Source organism: Chaetodon auriga, chromosome 17 (genome assembly GCF_051107435.1).
Source record: "Chaetodon auriga isolate fChaAug3 chromosome 17, fChaAug3.hap1, whole genome shotgun sequence".
NCBI classification, from domain to species: Eukaryota; Metazoa; Chordata; class Actinopteri; order Chaetodontiformes; family Chaetodontidae; genus Chaetodon; species Chaetodon auriga.
The window spans coordinates 17,224,181-17,244,107 of NC_135090.1; the positions used below are offsets into that span (position 1 = coordinate 17,224,181).

At 42.8% G+C, this 19,927-nt stretch overlaps 1 protein-coding gene across 1 annotated transcript in view; it reads left to right on the forward strand.

The window, feature by feature from the left end:
- The first annotated feature begins 5,441 nt into the window (after positions 1 to 5,441).
- The window catches only part of LOC143335279 (dolichyl-diphosphooligosaccharide--protein glycosyltransferase subunit STT3B), a 75,731-nt gene continuing 61,245 nt past the window's right edge, over positions 5,442 to 19,927 (forward strand). The window contains exon 1 of the mRNA XM_076754571.1: positions 5,442 to 5,956. Coding sequence (XP_076610686.1) covers positions 5,697 to 5,956 — 260 coding nt within the window. The 5' untranslated portion in view covers positions 5,442 to 5,696. The remainder of the gene's footprint in view (positions 5,957 to 19,927) is intronic.

The window sequence follows — 19,927 nt, forward strand, 5'->3', positions numbered from 1 at the left end:
GGTCAGAAAAGAAAGAGCAGAGTAGGCCTTTAATTTAATGTATTTGCACATTACACAGAAAGGTATTAAAATATAAAAAAGTACAAGCATGAATTAGTGTTCATGTGGCACAAAAGCTTCACTGAAACCTAAATTTGTAGTCAGTAAAACAAAAAAAAAGAAGACGAGAGGGAGGCAAATGCAGCCAGGAGCTGTAGTTTGTGAGAAACATGACAGGGGTCTTCATTTGTGCAGGATCTCTGTATGAACTTTGGAAAGAACCTGAGATGTGCTTTGTCACCACCGCCAGAATAATATCAGTGTGCTCCCCTTGTTTTGAATGCTCCTGCCGTAATTTCGCCACAGAGGTTTCAGGGCTGTCATTGAAGCAATATCACATAAATCTGCTGTCTTCTGAATTGAGACAAGCCCATGCTGGCCACTCAGGAAAGCGAAAGAAGGGTCATTTGTCAACCCGGAGCAGCTGGGAAATTGGGAGACATACTTCAATTTTCAACACTTGAGTCATATTTTTTTGTCTCCTGTGGGGATAATGTCAGAAGAAGTTCAACTGTTTTCTACGCTCTTCATTTCTAGTATCTGAACGGCAAGCCCCCCTCAAAAGACATGAGGAAGAGGCTGCTCGAACCATACCAAAGCGAGGGAAATGTTGATAAGGCAGCTGTTATTCTGAAGAGGTAGAAATGCATGCCAACTTTTCAGAGATTGACATTCTGCCTGCAGACAGTTGATATCTCTGTTGAGCTCAGGTTAGTGCCTCGCTCCTCCTTATTTTTCCCCCATCACTCTCCCTCGCTCATGCTCTATCAATTGCAACTTTCTTAGAAAACTTTTTATGCAGCACGCCAATAGAATTGAAGCATCACTGCAGGCATTTTCAGCTGTGTCGACAGGTCACAATCAATCTTGATGAATGTGGCGAACTGTGAATGTTTGCAGGCAATTTTCGATGCTGATATGTTTTTTGGGAGTCGCTCTCAGAAAAAGAAAGATTAGAAGTTTTCTTTTTTTATACTTGAGGCCTGCACTCAGATGCGAGAGGATCTTTTTTTCAATTCCATAATTGCATAATTATTGTGTAATTTCATGGGATAATTATTGTGATTAAAAGGCTGATTAAAAATTAAAACTATAGATTCCGTGACTGTGTTAATATTGGAAATTAAGATTTTGGGTCGAATAAAGACACAAGGAACTGACTTTTATTACAATCCAGTTTTTGCATTCTCATTTCTTTTTTATTTAAGTTGTCAAAAATGGAAAGATTTCATTGACAAGCACAGATTGCTTTGTTCCCTTCTTGGAGATGATGTGGTAGATCTTATTGTAATCACAAGAAAATGCATTTTCAATCAAAACTGTCATAGCCTCTGCAGCTCACAGCCTCTTAGGGAGAAAGAACTTTTCATATGCTTTGGAAAATGACAGATGAGTGCAATGAATGCAATATATCCTGAAGCAGATGCAGCCTTATAAATTGAGCGAAAGCTCTCTGATCTCAGGGATGATGGATCCCACCATGAACTTATCTTACTGTTTCATATTTTATCACAACAAGCAATTTTCTTTAGAGAAGGAGTCTGAGCTCGGCTGTGCATTGTGCATGTGAATAGATAAGTGATGCAGTGCTATAGATAATCTATGGATCACTTGTGACATTATCAAGATTGGCGGCCCTATCGTGCAGGGTGAGGCCTATGGCCGATCCAGCGGCAGCACATCTTCCATCAAAGTCAAGATTACGGTGTTGCGTGGCTGAGTATCAAACACACATGTTGCCTGGGACTGAGTGGGTCATGTTCACATCTAGTAGATTTAGCTGCCTCTCTGCGCCCCATTGATTGTTGGAGAAATGAGGCATGCTCAGTGTGAAATGGCGTGTCACTGATGAGGCCACACAGGTAACCCCTGCAATCCGAGAAAGACCCCACATCCTCAGGTAGAAGTTAACTCGTGTTTTTGTTTCTTTCGTTCTCTGACTCATCACTGAGACTTGCACGCCAGATGTCCTTTAACCCTGTGTCATGGAAACCACTTCAAACCTGTAAGCAAATTTAAATAAGGGATTATTTTTTGACGACACATGAAACTTGACCTTGAGACAACTGCTGTGATGTTATAAAGCTTCTCAGAGAGCACTACAACAGACTAACTCTGCGTTGGTGACAGGTAAATAAACAGTCTATAACAGTCAGACGCCGCAGCTCATTGGGAGTCTAAGTGCTTTTCTTTAAGTGCTCTCATTTCTGTTAATGATTGCGATGCAGATCGGTGTGTGCAGTGGTGATCCCCAGGCACCGGCTAATCATCCCGTTACACTGGATGACACAGACAGACTCTGGAGTCTTTACAGCTTGCTACGCATACAATGAGCAAACATCCTGTTCTGCCATGCTTTCTGATTGAATATAGAGAATGGATTTCTCCTGCTTGTTGGGCTGTTCATGTAAACGATGCACAAGGCAATTAGAGGAGAGCAATGCCAAGTGAATTAACGGTCAACTTTACAACACAACAAACACATCGATAAGATCCCAGTCTTACATTTATTTTCTGTGTTTAGTTTGCAAGACAGGGAGCTGATGAACTGAAGACTACGGATACTGTAGGTGTGTGACTGTGTGTTATCCCTGTGATGGATTGGCAATCAGTCTAGTGTTTTCCTGCATTCCACCCACTGCATGCTGGGAAAGGCTCCAGGCCCCACTAATGACCCTCAATAGGACAAAGTGTGTAAAGAACATAAAATGATATCATTTTCATTTCTGATTTTTCCCCCCGCCTCCATTGCACAGCTTCCACTGATTCCATTGATGTTGCAAGGATGTCAGGAACCTGGGAACATGATGTGCCTGCTTCTCAGCTATCCTTCACACTGCAGGCTGCGCCTTAAAAACAAATTACAACATCAGATTCCTCCACACTGTGCATTTCACATACCATCTGCATTTTATCAGAGGATTCCTTTATATGTATAGAGCAACTTTGCTTTCATCAGAGAAAGCATATTCACAGAGGACTGTTTGCTTTGTTGTCCCTGTTTACATAACACCATGCACAATTGATTGAGAGATTTCAGATTATTCTGCATCTTGTTGCTGAATCCAGTCAATACTGCACCCAGATGATACTGAAGCTGTTTATAGCTTTCAGGATTCACTGCATGAGCCACTCTCAATGACATCAGGTTTTTTTAAAAAGTGTAAAAACGGGCATAATCATTATAATCATCTTGACCAGTTGCGACACCTCTCTCTCTCACACACTCACTCTCTCTCACACATGCAGTCAAAGCAGAGAGAGATGACAGGGAGAAAGGTGCAAAGAGCGTCTCATGCCAGGCATCTTAAGCTTTTTAGCACGGCTGGCCTTTGGCAAAGTGAAGAAGTGTAGACACCTAAGAATGCCAGGCATATACACAGCAAGTCTGTAATGTTTTGGGGAGAAAAAAAAACAGAAAAGAAAGACAAAGCAAACACAAACATTCAAGTCTGCCTCTGGGGACGGAGGAAAGCAAAGCTGCCCTGCCTGGCAACAGCGCTCATTTTGGCTGGCTTTCATCTGGGCTTGGCCTTTTGACAAAAGATGCGATTGAAGCAATCTTCACAGGCTGCATTTCTATTTGTCTCAAAGGTCATCCATTCAGAATTTGAAGGTAGAGGGGAAAGGATGAGGGGGTAGAGTGCTCATCATGGCATAAGCAGGCATTTATGAATTATTGAGGAACTGAGGGCATGTGTGTGTGTGTGTGTGTGTGCATGAACACATGGTTGTATGTATCAATCAGCATGCATATGCTTGTGTGTATGTGTGGGATTACATATGTTTGCATCTTTACACAGTGTTGCCTCTGTGTATGCTGTGTGTGGGTGTGTACGTGTACAAGAATTCTTTTTGGCACTGACTTTCAGCTGCAGCATATTCCTGCAATACGGTCTGTGATACTGAGTTTTGGTCTCTGTGATTTCTTCATGAGCTCAAAACTCTTATCCACATTGCCACTCCGTCTACTCTCCATGATGACCCCCATCAATTTTCATAATCATCCTTTTACTCTCCTTTAGTGTTGGCCTTCCATCTCCCCGTCTCTCCAGCGCTGTATTCTCATCCCCCTTATCTCCTCCTCGTCTCTCCAGAAGATAGCCTTGATCCAAAGCCGTGCTAAGCCGGCTCAAACTTTAGTCCCATTCTTCTACATGAATATTTCATTTACATTTTTTAAATCATGATCTTATGGATGACAGGGTAGCTGTAAACACTGTTGATGAAAAGTAAGGATGGGAATTTGGGCCAAGTTTTCAAATCAGCAAATGGGCTATTCTCAAATCAAATGTACTGAAAGGAGACCTAATTAACAACTTGTTTTATATTGTAGAAGAAAATCATGCATTCCCTTCAAAACTTAGATACTCTGATAATTAATATGTACTTATCAGAGCAGTGTGAAGCATCTGTTTAAACCATAAATTACCTAAAGTAGTTTTTAATTTACAATAATGTTTTGGAGGTATGTGAATCAAGATCCTGCTTGTGTAGAAACAGGCCTTCAGTGAGTGATGTAGTACTGTGCAGTAGGTTAGATTCACATAAAGCATCATTATACGCAACAAATGTTCGAGGAGACGAGAAAAAGATTTTTTGTCCACTCTGAGTTCAGAGCACAGTTGTCTCTATCAATGATATAACACAGAGGAGGGCTGCTGGACTATTGTTTTTCCCTCCTTTGGGAGAGAATCACATCTCAGCTAAATCAATAATACTTCCTGCCCGTCGCATGGTTATATAAAACAGTGCAAGCACAAAATGAACCTATACGATCAATCAAAAACTTGTTCAAAAAAGGTGTCTTATTCCAATATAGGCTTTCTGGGCTTTGGGGGAAGTTGTGAAACTACATCCTGAGTTTAAGAGAATGATGAATGCTGTGTTCCTGTCTTTGCTGGGGGACATAATAATGATGAGACACATCAATCTTTATTACCACTCCAACACCAAGTCCAGAACATCCAAGGGCAACAGAAATATTACACTCAGACAGAACATTTATCTTCCCACACCTGCCTATAGCATTTAGCTGCAAGGAATCGGTTTCTTTCTCGAGTCTGGGCTGTGTGCACGTTATCTTCTCTTTGTTATTCTCAATGAAAATGACTAATTCAGCTCCATACAGCCAACTTTAAGCCCAGTAATGATTTTATTTATAGTGAGCACCAGAATGACTCAATTTTATATATAACTGGGGATAATCCTTATTTCAATCAGTCGCAGCCATAATGTAGTGTGTTTCCATTGGTGGACTCATTTGTCTATCTAGCCAGCATTGCTCTCTGATAGGTCTGAATACGTAAAACCCCGCCCTCTCGCACCTGTCGATCTGTGAGAGGCCGCCAGAGCTTTCTTACGCCCCGCCCACCGCTTACCTCCCGCCCCTTTCCACCGGCGTTCTATCGTGAAGCGAAGTGGCTGTTGCAGGCTCGGAATGTGGCGCATGAGAGTGCGTTTCGGGATGTAACAGCTGTCTCTCGGAGTAGCGACGCTGAATTTAAACATATATATACGCGGGGGACTCACAAGAGAGAATACCTGAGGAGACCGGGCACAAACTAAGGGAGTTTACGACAATACGGAGCGGAGGGAGACACGGGAGCGTGGCAGGAGGGACGCTCGAGCAAATCCAACCGACACCGCACGCAGAAATGGCGGAGCACCACGCAGCCAGCGACGGCAAGCACAAAGCGTCCACCAATGCCGGGGGCTCGGTGCACGGGAACAGCCGACCCGGCGCCGCTGGTGGAGGAGGGGGCAAAGGAGGCCTGTCTGGCGGACTGACACAGCCGGCAGGGTGGCAGTCTTTACTCTCGTTTAGCATTCTTTTTCTGGCCTGCCTGGCAGGATTCAGCTCCAGACTTTTCGCGGTGATCCGGTTCGAGAGCATCATCCACGAGTTTGATCCATGGTAAGCTAAGTTAGCTAACGTTCGTCAGGTCAGACTGAGTCCTCCGGTAACAGTTGCTTGAAGTGGCAACAAAAGACCGAGGTTGACGTCCACATCACTCCAGGGGGTCATTTAAAACAAAAAAGAAAGATAACGTTTGTTAAAGATAACGTTAATTAATTTCTTCACTCTTTAGAAGTCAGCACTATAACAGCGACTGTCTTCAACACAGCTTTAACTATTTATACGCTCTGTTAACGTTCACCTTAGCTCGTCTCATTCAAGACAATTAAATCTTTTCCATCAACAACCAACGATGGGTTTTCCTCTGGTGTCGTCGGGACAAACACTTTGAACATGGGGGCCAGTGGCCTGATGTGTAGTCCGTGTGAGGGACCTTGACATTTAGATGTGATGATCCGAGTGACACGCAGCTAGCTCGTTTGGTCTGACTACTCTTATGTAATTAGATTTAACGTTAGCGTTCAGCCAACAGCGAACAGTAACTGAAGTCTGAGCTGCAGTGAGCCGCATGAGGAGGCTTCACCTGCAGGCACAACTTTGTTTGGATTGTAGGAGAACGCGTGAATAACCGGAATGAAGTCGTGCGCGGTTTCTCTGTTTCCAGTCATCGAAAGCTCAATTCAGTGAGAGCGGATGCGGTTGCAACGGTTGCTGTTGCTTAGATGAGGATTATCGCTGCAGCGGTGGTCGATGTGATTGATTGAGATTGTTCTACTGCTCAAGCAGGTTTTGTCTGAGAGTTCAACGTAACTTGTTGGTTTTAGAAATGGTAAAGATAAGGCAGATGAGTGCATACTGAACGACCGGGTTTTTTGTGTAAATTCCCGCCGGTGCTCATCAGAAGAGCAGGCGGCTTCAAACCCGGAAACCAAGTTATCCGGTCTGGCGTGTCTCTCTTCACGATGCAGGATTATTCCGCTCTGTTACAGTGTCACATGGGCCCCACAAGTGTTTGCGATGCACTGTCATTCCCTCACTCACATACATACACACCGTGGCATTCACGAGAAAGCACGACTGATGCATGCATTTATTAATTTTCAAGAACAGGTGCTCCATCTTGTTCTGGGTGTCACTCGCCTCTTCAATTATGATGATAACTTGATTGCATTTTACAGCCAAGGGCCAAGCCGTAGGGGTAATAACAGGTTCAGCATGGTTCAGAAGAGCTCCACCCTGCTTTCAGACTGGAATTTGCACCAAGGACCCACCTTTGTACTATTAATGAGCAGCACAAAGTGTCACACGGTCGTTAGAAGCCACATTCTTTCTTTACAGCCTTCATATATCCGCTTTACATCCTGGGTGGTCACACAGTTGGTGTATTATCAAAGGTGTTTCGCACTTCACAGTGAAAGTGGGAGCCGTTTTGCTGTAAGTTTTGTAAAATATTGCTATAAAGCGGCATCAGTTTTTGCAGATGCTGAGTTAAAACTGCAAACAGTTTCCTTGGCAGCGTGTCACAGAAAAGGAAGCAAAGGCACCCTTTGATATTCAAAAGTTTAAAAGCCCTCGCAGCTATGAGTAGTCTACATCTGTTGTTCTCAAAAATCGTTCTCCTGGACCCCAAAAACAAAGCAATGCTTGGATGAAACCTTCTCTCGCAGACTTAAATGTGAAAAAATGGTGAGTTAGGCTGATGTTTTTAGGATGGCCGGCTTAATTAGTAGAAGGAGTATTGGAGTTTTCAAATACTAATCATTTTACAGGAAGTACGTTTAGAGAAACAGATTTACCAGAAATATAACTGGAGTTGACTGTGTATGAATCTTGCAACCATTTACTATCCACTCACTATTCTTTTGCTAAATTGATAATTATTCTGGTATCTTCTGCCGACCCTAAGAAATGCGAGTGGATTGTAACTCTCTGAAAAGCTGGTCCTTATGATTATGCTGCATTACGCATTAGAGCTTCCTCATCCTTTTTGACAGCGAGAAAAGAAAATGTGCATTTTGCTGCTGCAGCATGGTAATTCCAGGTGGCCGTCCCTCCCAGACACACATGATTAGTGCCGTGGTTGTTTGAGGCTGTCATTGATTTTTCCCTCAGTGAACAGCTTCAAATTATCTGCAGCTAACTATTACGTTAAACGAGCTGGCAATTTGAAGATTCAAGATTGGATTTACAAGCTCCAAAATGTCAGGCTTATTCTGCAGTATGCAAACACCACATGGCGTACTGATTTAACACGAGTCCCTGATATGACTTGCCTGTTATCTGGCTGTGCTCATTTCGCTTTCCTAATATTTCTGGATTATCTTAAGACCGGGGTGGGCTTTTGTTGGCATTCAAGTTACATTTGTTTTTAGTCTTCTCCATTCATAAAAGTAATTCATTTCTTAAGCTGTGCCCCGATTCCTGTTCAGAGTATTGTCATGACTGCCGACTAGGCTTCACCATGTGGAGGTGTAACTCCTCAACCCTGCTGGTGCAAATATATCCGCTTTTTAAGTACCAGTATTTGCCAAGCTCCCGCTGGTGCTCCTCAGAGGAGACAGATTTGTTCCCACTCCCCGAGTTGACTTTCATAAAATATCTCTGTCCGGGTTATTAAGTTAGTGGAAGGAAAATTTAACTAGACTGAAAGCTGTGTGGTGAGGCACATACATGTGTGCAGGGGAGGGGAGCCTTCCTTGGAAGTTTTTCAGCAGGCAGTCCGTTCTGACAGCAGAGTGAGGGGTAGAAGAAGCGTCTCTGTCAGGAAAATAATGAGCTGGTTACTCGGGTGTAGCAGCAAGACATACACATTCACACACACACACACACTTACACTTTTACTTTCTCTTTGACCGGTCGGTATCAGAACGGCTGCTGCTTCGCATGACTGCAGCTTTGTTCAAGGTCTAGATGGATGTTCACAGTGTGTCGTACGGGATGTCAGCTTTTAGTAGCTAAGTCTACTAAAGCGGTGTGTTTAGACATATGTGGTGCTGAAATGATTAGCTGATGAATCACTTAGTCGATTGGAGTTACCCCACATTTCTGGGGCGTTTGAAGATTTGCTCAGTCTGTGCTGCCTCACGGGATTGTGAATTGAATACTTTGGTCACAAAAATAAATAACTTAAATGACAGATGCACTGATCCAACTTTTTTCTCCCCCAATATCCAAGTACCAATTGATACCAGTGCTGCTTTTTCACAAATTTAAAATTTGTGTGTGCAACTGTATGAAACTTGAGTCCTTTTTATCTGAAGATGAGGCCGGGGATCATCTGTGTCACAAACAACTGATTGGGTGCCATGTTGTGACAAAGTGAATGCAACCAATAGCGGATAGACTCATTTTTATGACAGTGACAAAATGAACTGTAATTAATGTTTCATACCAAATCATAAATCTGGATGTAGTTGCAAGTTCAGAAAAAGACACAGTAGTGAAGTTGTTTAGGTAAGCTCGAAAGGTTAGGTTCAGGTTAAGGTAAGAGACAGTCGGGGTTGTAGTATTTGTGCCATCTGCTGCTGTAGTGTTTCTGTGCCATCTGTGTGCACACTCACTGCAGCAGTGTTACCAGGTTAAGAGAAGATTTTCAGCTCGAGACCCCATTGGAAGACTAACATGCTCTAAAACCACCCGAACACATCGCCTTATTTCTGCTGTCTCTCTCTCTCTCAGCTGATCCTGCTTGCCTGCACGCTCTCCTTCACCTGCCTATCCTCTTGTAATCTGCAAAATTTGGGTGCAACAGATTAGAATATTCTTGGGAAACACAAATCTAAAAATTCTAACAACCGCTTTCATCTGCTCTGTCGGTATCCTAATTATCTGGGTGGGAAACCCGTAAGACTGGCAGCTCTAACACCACTACAGATGGAAATTGATACAGAATCTTAGACCTTTTTGGAGGCAGTCACATTACTTCATGCAAGACTCAAAAAAATTCAGTGATATTCAACTGCTTTTGATTGTTAATTATGAAGTGAGAGAAGTGTGATTTAACACCTGAAATGTCAGTAGCTTCACAGATTCTTTGTACAGTCCTCCACTATCTTAAACAACACTTTGATAACAGCTAACACCTCTGAAAGTGTTTCTGACCCCTTCTGATAATACAGTCTTTGCTACTGAAAGTTGTTAAGTGCTGTGAAAATGAAATCTCCCCACAAGTAATGTTGCCACCTCAGCTTTTTTTGGAAAAGCCAGCGAAATTAATGGGGGTAGCAGTTTTTCTGTGTGTGTTCTCTCTTCCCCTATCTCTCCCCTTTTCTCTCCTTCTGTCTTTTTCACACACACACACACACACACACACACACACACAAAAAAAACATGACGTCTAGCTCAGTGCAGATTAGGCCATCCCAGGAGCGGCTGCTGGCACATCAACACGTTAGCAAGTGCAGCAGTGTGGGAAAATGGAGAATAAGTTGTGATTGATCTCCCTACCAGACTCTTGGCTGGAGCTGTGATCCCTGCCTAAACCCCCGACTGACTGTCCAACAGCTTATGAAATATTCAGCGTTGAGACGGTGTCCAGTTACCTGCATGAGAAAAACTTTTAGTGAGTGCCCATCCTCAGTCATTATCGGCTAGTTTCCGAGGCTTACATTATTCTTTGTTTAATAGATTGGGGTTACCACGGCGGCTTATTAGCCATTTCACAGCATGCCTCGGCTCTTTTGTCTCCGCTCCAGCATCGCGGGCCAGGCCTCACACACAACGCTTACAGGACATGAGAAAGCTAACACACTCGTTTTTTTCTCCCTTGCAGAACTTTTTGATTTGCTGCTCTCTCCTCAGTCAGGAGACTTGATGTCAAACCCCTGATGATTAAGTGCCATTTTTCAGGCTGGGCCTCCCAGCAGACTAGTGTCAGGCATAACAGGAGGCTTCTGTGAACGCAAGGTGTGCTGCGTGTGTGTGTGTGTGAGATGGAGAGCGACAGATCTGTTCCAGGGCACCTGGGGCAAGTGTCGATGAGCTGAGATCGGGAGGAACGTCAGGCATGGGGGCACCACCGGCTAGCACAGTGAAAGGCACGTAAAAGCAACCCTGTTTTAGACCAGATTTAGTTGTATGTTTTTTGGTTTGCTCTACAGTGGACTGGATTAGCATTAAATTTACATCAAAGCTTATTTCTAACTGTACAGCAAGACCATTTCCATGTCTCTTGACTGCTTAGTTGAGTCGCCTCCTTCTGTCTTCATGCTCTCTATTCTGAGGTTATCCTCTCAGCTGTGGATAATGTGCAAATGTTTGTGCATTAAGCTTTTTGCAAGCTATTCCAGGATGCTGTTTAGGAAAATAAAAAGGGGCATATGCATTATAAAAGCGAAAGGTACTGGTCAATTCATTCGCACTGAATTGAGGGAGCTGATGCCCTAGTTTGTATCCCGCAGTTTGCCTGTCAGCCAATTTAGTCAGGCCATTCTGAAAGTGTGTAAGATTGCCACCTAACAAGAGGTGCTTGTCAGCAGCCTGGAGGCCACACGAGTCAGAGATGCCTTGATGGAGCATAATGGCACGGATAGATAGCCCAATTTGTTAGCGTGATGAATTGCCTCTGCTGCGTATTCAAAGCAATATTTGTGTTTGTGTGCTCACCCGCACATTATAAGCTTCACGGGGTGTTTGGTGCCAGTTTAAGTGTTTGTTTAATTTTGCATTTAATTACAGGGGGTGGGAGAGGTTCAGCATAACCCGCTCCTTGCATAAGCTACAGCACAATGGAGCCATTGCCATTATTCATTGCAAATTATCTTGAGCTGGTCCTCTGCTCCACCTTTCTGAACCGCCGTCTTCTCGCAAGGTTTGGCAGTCATTCACTAATGAGATTTTAAGAACATTTTCCTCTGATGGCTTTGGGTACTGTGTTCCAACTCTGTGCTCTTTATTGAAGGGTAAAGAGTGCGATCTTGTACTCCTATAACTTTCAGACATGGCAACAAGGCAGGCACCTGATTACACCCAGCTTAGTGCTTACATCTCCACATATCAGATATAGATGGCAGTATTTCCTATACTGTACTTTCACTAATCAGCAGTGGGTCTCCACAGTTTGATTCACTTACAGTTAAACTGACCATGTTTCAGGCCAAGTTCCCTAGCAGAAATATAAAAAATGGTCCCCTGAGTTAGAAAATATAGATGAAAATTCACCATTGCTAAACAACAGAAATTATATAACAGATTATTGTATTGTACTGCTTGTTCTGTGTTTCCAAATTACTGCATCATTATGATTTCAATGCTACCAGATGACGATACAAAAGAGCATTGGCGTGAACCCACATGACACAACATTGAAATGATGTATTACATTTTAGATCGAGAACATAATGCAGGTTTACTTGTTGTGACGGCTTTGGTGTTCGTTTGAAGGACAGTTTGCACAAATCATCTAAACACTTGCAGTGTGGGTCGTCTCCTCACAGCTGCTGATAGCTCAAGTGTAGCACCATTATTGTTTGCACAGGCCTGAACCGCAGCATTGAAACTGGATTTTTATTCATACAGGAAGTGTAAGTGTTTGGCCTTGAAAATGTAACTTGAAATGCTGAAATGATACTGATGAACAGTGGTATTTTAAGGAAAACTGAGACTGCTCTAATATAGGGATTATGAAAATGAGTACATTTCAGAATATACACATGGATATTGTTGCACTGTTCTGCTTGTATTGTGCAGATGTAATACGTCTTGATATACATGCCCAAATAGCATTGTGTCTAATACTGTTTCCTCTACTGGAACTGATCTTGTAGTGGGCCCAGAAGCAAACCTGGGTAGCAGAACTAAATTTATCCCCTGTGTTCTCATCTACAAAAAGTGCTAGAGGAAACACTGGACAAACTTGCACGCACACACACAGTTGCATATCAGTGTGTGTCACGCAGAGTGGAGATGCGTGGTTGATGCAGCTTTTGTCAAGCTGTTTGTTCTGTGTTGTCATGTGCGCTTTGATGTGATTGTTGTTCCATGACCACCCAGCCTGCAGAACCCATCCGTCCGGGGAAAAACAGAAGGAGCGACGTGTCCGTTTAACAAATGCAAGGCTGTAATTGATGGCACTCCTTTCAGAGTGCCTGTACGAGTGCCTTCTCTTCACTGTTTTCCTATAGCACTCTGTGCGTCAGTCGTAGAAGTGCGTGACAGGTCAGTCTTCATGCCTCGAATTTCACCAGCACCACCACCACAGACATCCCTTAACTCTTCCATCCCAGTGAACTGAGACATGTTGGATAAGGAATATTGGCTTTTCAGGGTATAGTCTTAGATTGTCGGAAAGGGCTCGCAAAGTCAGACTCCATGTGTTATTTAAGGGTGGGAACGCTGTGAAAGACTAAGCGATGGAAGACCAACAGGTGTAGATGATGCGAGTGCAGACTCCACACTAAAGTAGGGGCTATCCTAAAGGGAAGTTATGCTTGCATGAGAAAAAACAATATCTGCTTGTTTTACAGCCCTCTAACTCTGTTTATGGTTACTGTAGACCATTGTTGGTCAGACAATCCTTGAATATTGGCTCAGCCGTACTGTTTTTCTTTTTCTCCTTCACATCGGCTTTGAAGTGGTTCTTGATGCTTTCTGGATGGTGTGGGGTGGAAGTGGGGCAGAGGGAGCAGAGAGAGGATCTGAGCTCATCATACATCCCTGTCCTCATACTGACAGGAGTCAGCGTGCAGCTCTGTGGGCGAGCGCACCTGCATACAGAGAGGAGAAGAAAGGAGAAGTGAGAGAAACGATGGTAGGAGGAGGAGAGGGAGAGAAGAAATTAATGCCTGCCAGGCATCCAATCTGAGGGAGGTTTTGGTTGTGGAGCCAAAGAGATTTCATTGTTCCAAACACTGCTTCATCAGTTTGTTTGTGTGTGCATGTACATGTGTAATGTCTGTGCTTTATGTTTTTATGCAGGGAGGATAGGGTTGATTTATCATTGTGTCGGCCTTGGCCTCTGGTTAAATTGAATGTCTTCTGTAGCTGATAGACTACTTACAGCAGAGCACATTTAATAAGATCAGCTGCTTAAAGCATCTCCAAAGCATTACTGAATAGTTAAAATAGCTCAACTCAGCTTATTCTTGAGTAGTTTTTCTCCTTTCAGTATAATCCCTCCAACATTTCGCAGAAACTCCTCAGAAAATCACTGTTTGGTGTCAGCAGGTAGATAGGTATGAGCTGGTTTAATCAAGTAAATCCCAAAGTAGAGGTTATTATGAAGGTCAGGTGGTTACAGCCACACTTGATTGTGCTTGGTGAAATAATTTAGTCATTGGGTTCTGCAGTCAGTAAGCTGGTTATCTTTTGTATGAATTTTCCACTGCATGTTTCACTTTGAGATTTGTCTGTTTAATTCTGCATGTGTTGATATGGCCATTGGCCGGATCCCTGTTTACTTGATTGGCTAGCAATCAGTTTGGCACCTCTTAAATGCCTTGCGTTCTGTAGTCATTTAGATTCTGTTATGTCCTCACTGGAAGTCTTTTATTCCTTTTGTTTCAGAGTAAGATTTCTGAGAGCCTTTTGCATATTTTTGTATCATACGCATATGAATCTGTTAGTTTTCAAGTTGTTTTATGAAATTATTGAAATTCACAACAGTCTGTTTCAGTCTTTTATCACTATGCAAATAAACTAAACCCATAGCTGAAGCTAATCTCAGAAATGATGTAATTGCCTTTCCTAGAAACTGTAACAAGGCTTCTGTGTCTTCTCCCACCACTGTTTTGTAGATGCCACAGTAAATCCTCCACACTTTTCTCTCTTGTTAGAATATTGATGTACTGTGGTGGAACTGTCGTCCCTTCAGTTTTATATGTACATGTTGTCCTCTGGGATTACATGCATTTGTTCTGGGTGCTTTGGTTTCCTCCCACACCAATAGAGAAGTGTTAGGAATTAAAGATTCTTCTGCTGTTGCCCTTGACCAAAGCATTGGACTCAGAGCTGAAGTTGGTCCCTAAGGGCCCACGCAGGGGCCTCCCTTTGCTCTTAAAAAATTAGGCTGTATCGAACATAGAGGGTGATTTTCTAATGGAAATCATATAACTTGGAGTCACTGTTTTTTAAGAGGAAGAGATATGTTTGGGTACTAAGTAATACTTCTTTACTGATTAATCTGTTTATTTCATCGATTAATAGAGCCCTGATGTCTTATTTTGTCTGACCAGCAGCCCAAAAGCCAAAAATATTTACTATCACAAAGGAGTAAGAAACCCAGAAAATATTTCGGACATTTATATGAGAGGGTGGAAAGGAAAATGTACCTTAAAAATTGCTTGAAGTTTCAGTTTAACACGCAGTTACGAGTGATTTGCAACAAGAGGGCAGTGTTCAGTGTGATTGACAGTAAACTCAATCATTTTGTGGAAGAGAACAGATATTCTACTATAATAGAAAGTGAAGAGAAATGAAAACTTGAAAGCTGATTACTTTTGTGTTAGATATCTTTGGGCATATTTTTGTAGTTTCTAGAGCTGTGTAGACTCAGACTATCTGCCAGTCAATGTCAGTCTCATATTGTATCTGTAAGACTCGTTTTAATTCCTTCCTTCTTCATCCGTAAAAGATCACCCATCCACACAGTTAGAAAGTGAAAGTGTCCATTCTGCTCATAGTTCAGTCTTAGTGTCCCAGCATACCATGGAACATCTCTCCTGGTGGGCTGCTAACAGCGCTGTCAGCTGAAGAGTCCGTCTCAGTGGACGGCAGTAGAGGCTGCCCTCCGTTTCTCTCACCCTTCTTTGTTTCTGTCCCAGTTTTGTGGTCATTTTTGAGACTCGGTTTGCAAATCTGCAAATGCTGTTGATTCCGCATTACTCTGTGTACAGTGACGCAGCTGAAAAACACAGGTGCAGTGATCGAGCTGTTGACTTGGCTTGATGACTTGAATGATCTTCTGGGCTTTTCGGGGCAGCCCTAGTACTGTGCAGTTTTTACGTGATTGTCACCTGCTTTTAACATGCAGAAAATCTCCTGATTATTTCCTTGATTTACTCAGTATTTCTGGTTTTGTTTTGAAAATAATTTTTCTAAGTATATTTCTCTGCCCATTGTATGTCTGCCAAGGGGAGCCTCTCCATTGTGGCAGCACCCGGCCTTTTGTTTTTCTAGTGCAGATGTGTCCATTGTTGTGTTTGTTTTCATTCTCATCGGCCCATTGAGAAAGGACGACTTTATTGTCACAGCATAGCCACTGGCAAGCCCACCTGGTGTGACATTAGGGCACATTATAGTCTGAGGCCATTGCTTTGTTTCAAGTCGGCAGAACAGCTGACTGCCAGGCAAGTACACAACTGCCCAGAGTTGCTTTCTTTTGCTGTAGGCCACAGACAAATGGGGGAGTAGGAGAGGGGATGGGGGGTGGAAGAGGGCTCTGGGCAGAGGATGAAAAATGACAGATGGACGAATGGAGTGGTGTCAAGCAGGACAGAATGACAGCCGGAATAGGTTGTCAATCAGTGACTGGCCAAGAAAGACGAGTCTGTCAGGCGGCTGTCATATCATCTTGGTTATCAAGTAGAGCAGCTGGCAGGGAGTCTGAGCGAGCCGCACCAGCTTTGAAACACAGTGGAGTGAAGAGTCTTGACCCAACGAGAGGCTGAAATGGGCCTGATGCTAAAACCACTGTGGACAGTTGGAGATCATCTTGCATGTTAGTTTGAAATTAGTGCAGAAATGTAGATCACCATCTTCCACTTTATGTGGTGACAAAATCACTTTGAGAGCTTATATTAAAAGGAACTAATGAAAAAACATTTTACAGGTAAATACATTTGAATTTTTCAATTATTAGGACTGAATAACCCATGTATTCGATTGGGCAAAGCTCTCAATCCCACGGTCCAAGCATACATATGTTAACTCTATTCACGAAGGTTTTCTCACTATGTTGCATATCTCTTTTTTGCTGACCTCTAAAACCGGTTGCCTTCCTGGATCTCTGCATGGCAAAGGTGAAATTTCTGCTGAACAGGAAAGGGGAAGGAAATTAAGATTGGAATTAATCATCTGCAACAAATTAATCAAGAAAGTTAAAAGCCCCTAAAAGTGCATTGTAGACGTTTAATATCCAGTGAAAGAGGATTTAACCCCTGCGAGGATATACTTACAGAGCTGTTTGCTTTAAATGTTGTAGTTATAAGTTTTTGGCCAAAACTTGCAGAATAAACATTCTTTGGCTGTAGTTTGTACTAAGCTACAGTAAGCTTATAGCTACTTAGTTCCTGGCTGGGATACTGGGGTTGCTTTTATTTCGGCAAAAACCTTTTAGGCCAGTGTCATTATTTAAACACCTGCTTTCCACTACCATCTCCATGCCACCATGTCAGAGTGACAGAAGGCACAATGTAATGTGAGTGCTTGTTGAGAACAGGTTTCCCTCATGGACACTGTGGGCATTGTTGGCATGCAGCTAACCTGCTGCTATAAAAAGTCTAAGAAGTGCTTTGAGAATAGCATGACTCATTGTGGCTCCAGGCAACCCACAGCAGGCATCAGTGCACTTGCAGGCCATTAGATAAACGTTTGTTTCTGCCTTAAGACATTGCCGATTTTAAAAAAAGCAACTCTTTCAATTTCCAGTGAAAGATTATAGGCTTATCACAGATTGCTTTTGTAACCCTGTTTGACAGATAAATATAGTAGCATCTCTCTATAAGTGGTGGTTTAAAAAAAAAAAAAACTTTGTGAAGGGGTGTGAAAAAAACAAAATCCTACTATCCTCATGTATCAATGGCCAGTTCTGGAAGGCCTACAGGTAGTTTGTACAATGTGCTGTCTGACCACGTCTGAAGGCTAAAGTGTTTGTAGCTTTTCCTTACGGCTCTAGTCAAAGGTGGGGTGAAAAGGCTGCCGTCACGGAGAGGGACAAGATGAAGCAATCGTCCAGAAGCAGATAACCGCCCAATTTTTCAAACAATCTGTTCTTGCAGGCATATGTGGTGTTCCAGTTGTTTGTGCATGTGGAAAGTGACTGAAGTAGATGGTGAAGAATTGAAAAAGAGGCCTCGAGACTTTCAAATTCTGCCTACTTTCACTCCTCAGCTCCCTTGGCCGATCACTACGTGAAGAAGATTTTCAGATACAGCTCTGTCAATTCCACTTTCTGCGGGGTGTCGGGAGGGAGGGGGCTTCAGACACTGTCTTGACAGGCACTTTGATTGAAGCATACAAACCCATTTGCCATATTACTTCTTCATCCATCCCAATGAATTATCGCTCTTAAAGAAAACTGTATACAACTTGGCTTTCCCAGCATTGTGGACAATGTCTTGTATGGTCTTTTTTTCTTTTTGAGTATCAGCCTGTAATATCAAGTTTGTCTTGTGAGTTATGCATTCTCGTATCTGTTTTGGACTCCTTTCACGGCTAAACTGTGACATTTCAAGCTCTATTTTGCATGATTACAGCTTCAGTTCTTACAGATGCTGCAAGATGAGATCAGTATATAATGTTTTCTCATTCCACTTGCAGTCTCATCTTGCAGCATTTCAGTCTGCAGAGACACAACTCTGCCTCCTCATTTTGCCTTTTATGATGCTTCCTCCTGATCTAGCCAAGTCTTCAGAACAGATTTGCTGAAATTAATAAATAAAATGATTTTTCCCCCAAGCCAACTCTTCAATTTAATGTGTCCTTGAGACATGTAGCACCACATGAGTAGAGCAGCTTTCCCTTCCAAATGCTAATCATTGTCCCGAGTGCCATACTCCCTCTTGTCTGGTATGGCCCTTCTACATTTCCCAAGCAAATGATGGACTAACCGACTTGATTTGGAGGCTTAGTCTTTGCTGATATCCTGAAACTTGCTGCCTTCCGCTGATATCCCTGAAACGTGCTGCCTTCCACTGATATCCTGGAAATTTGCTGTCATCCTCAGAAACTCTCAGTTTCATTGTTCACAGTTTTGTCAAGCTGATTTTGCTTGGTGGGGGAGATGTAAGGCAACCATTCTTGGAGTCTTGAGTCACAGCAGCAGTTTGGCAGTCTGATTCAATACTTTTCTCTGAGTCAGCCTCCATATGGATGTCATGGTGATGCCAACATATCCCTCACATCTTCTCTTGTTTTGTCAGGAGAAAACATGATGAAGATGCAGTGTTTCTGTCGGTTGTGTATATACTCCGACATGGACACAGACAGCAGATATGCATATGGTTCTGTTCGTGCAGCATTTACATTTCATGTGCTTGTCACCATGCACTGCACCATTCTAAATTTTGGGCTGCATGTGGATTGTCCACAAACGACGAAATGTACGTTATGTGGACATGCCAAAAATATGCCCTGGATTTTGCTTTGCATCTGAGCACAATGAGGATTATCCTCCCTTCCATTGGACAAACACAAGTTTTACTGACTTCCATAAAGACCAGCCAGAAATGGGAGTCTTTATTCTTCTTAAAATTGACCTTCAGATTAGTTGCCATCGTTTGCTTGGACTCTTAAGATTTGTTGAGTGATGTAAGAGGTCTGCAGGAATAGTTATGGGAATCAAGATGAGAGTAACTTTCCTGCTGTGTAAGAATCGGTGAAGAGGCCTTTGTCTGTACCGCATTGGCCTGATGTATGGGCTGAATCAGGATGGAGAAAGAGTTCCCTGGGCTGGGTTAACCACTATGGATGCTAGGCCATTACTGCTAAGTCCTTGTGAAATTGAATGTGTCAATAACCCCGAGGTCAGGCTGAACTTATCTGCTCTTTGTCTCAGGACCAGTTTCATGACATGAATGTCCAGTTTGGGTGCATTTTAGTGGTTCTTCCCCACTGTCCTATTCTAGCTCGGCTGCGCTTCAGTGAAGACCAATAGCTAAAGGGCTCCTGTAGCATGAAATATGAGATGATGGATGCTTTTTTGAGAGTACTCTTTTAGAGTGCATATTTTGTATAGTAACTTCTGGCTCCTTGGAAATTCCTCAGTGTCCATTAGAAATATAGCCGTAGGTAATTACCTGTATTGGTCTTGACCCTTGACTAAACTCCTCAGTATAATGATGCCACTGCAAGGAGTATAATGAATTCTCAGCT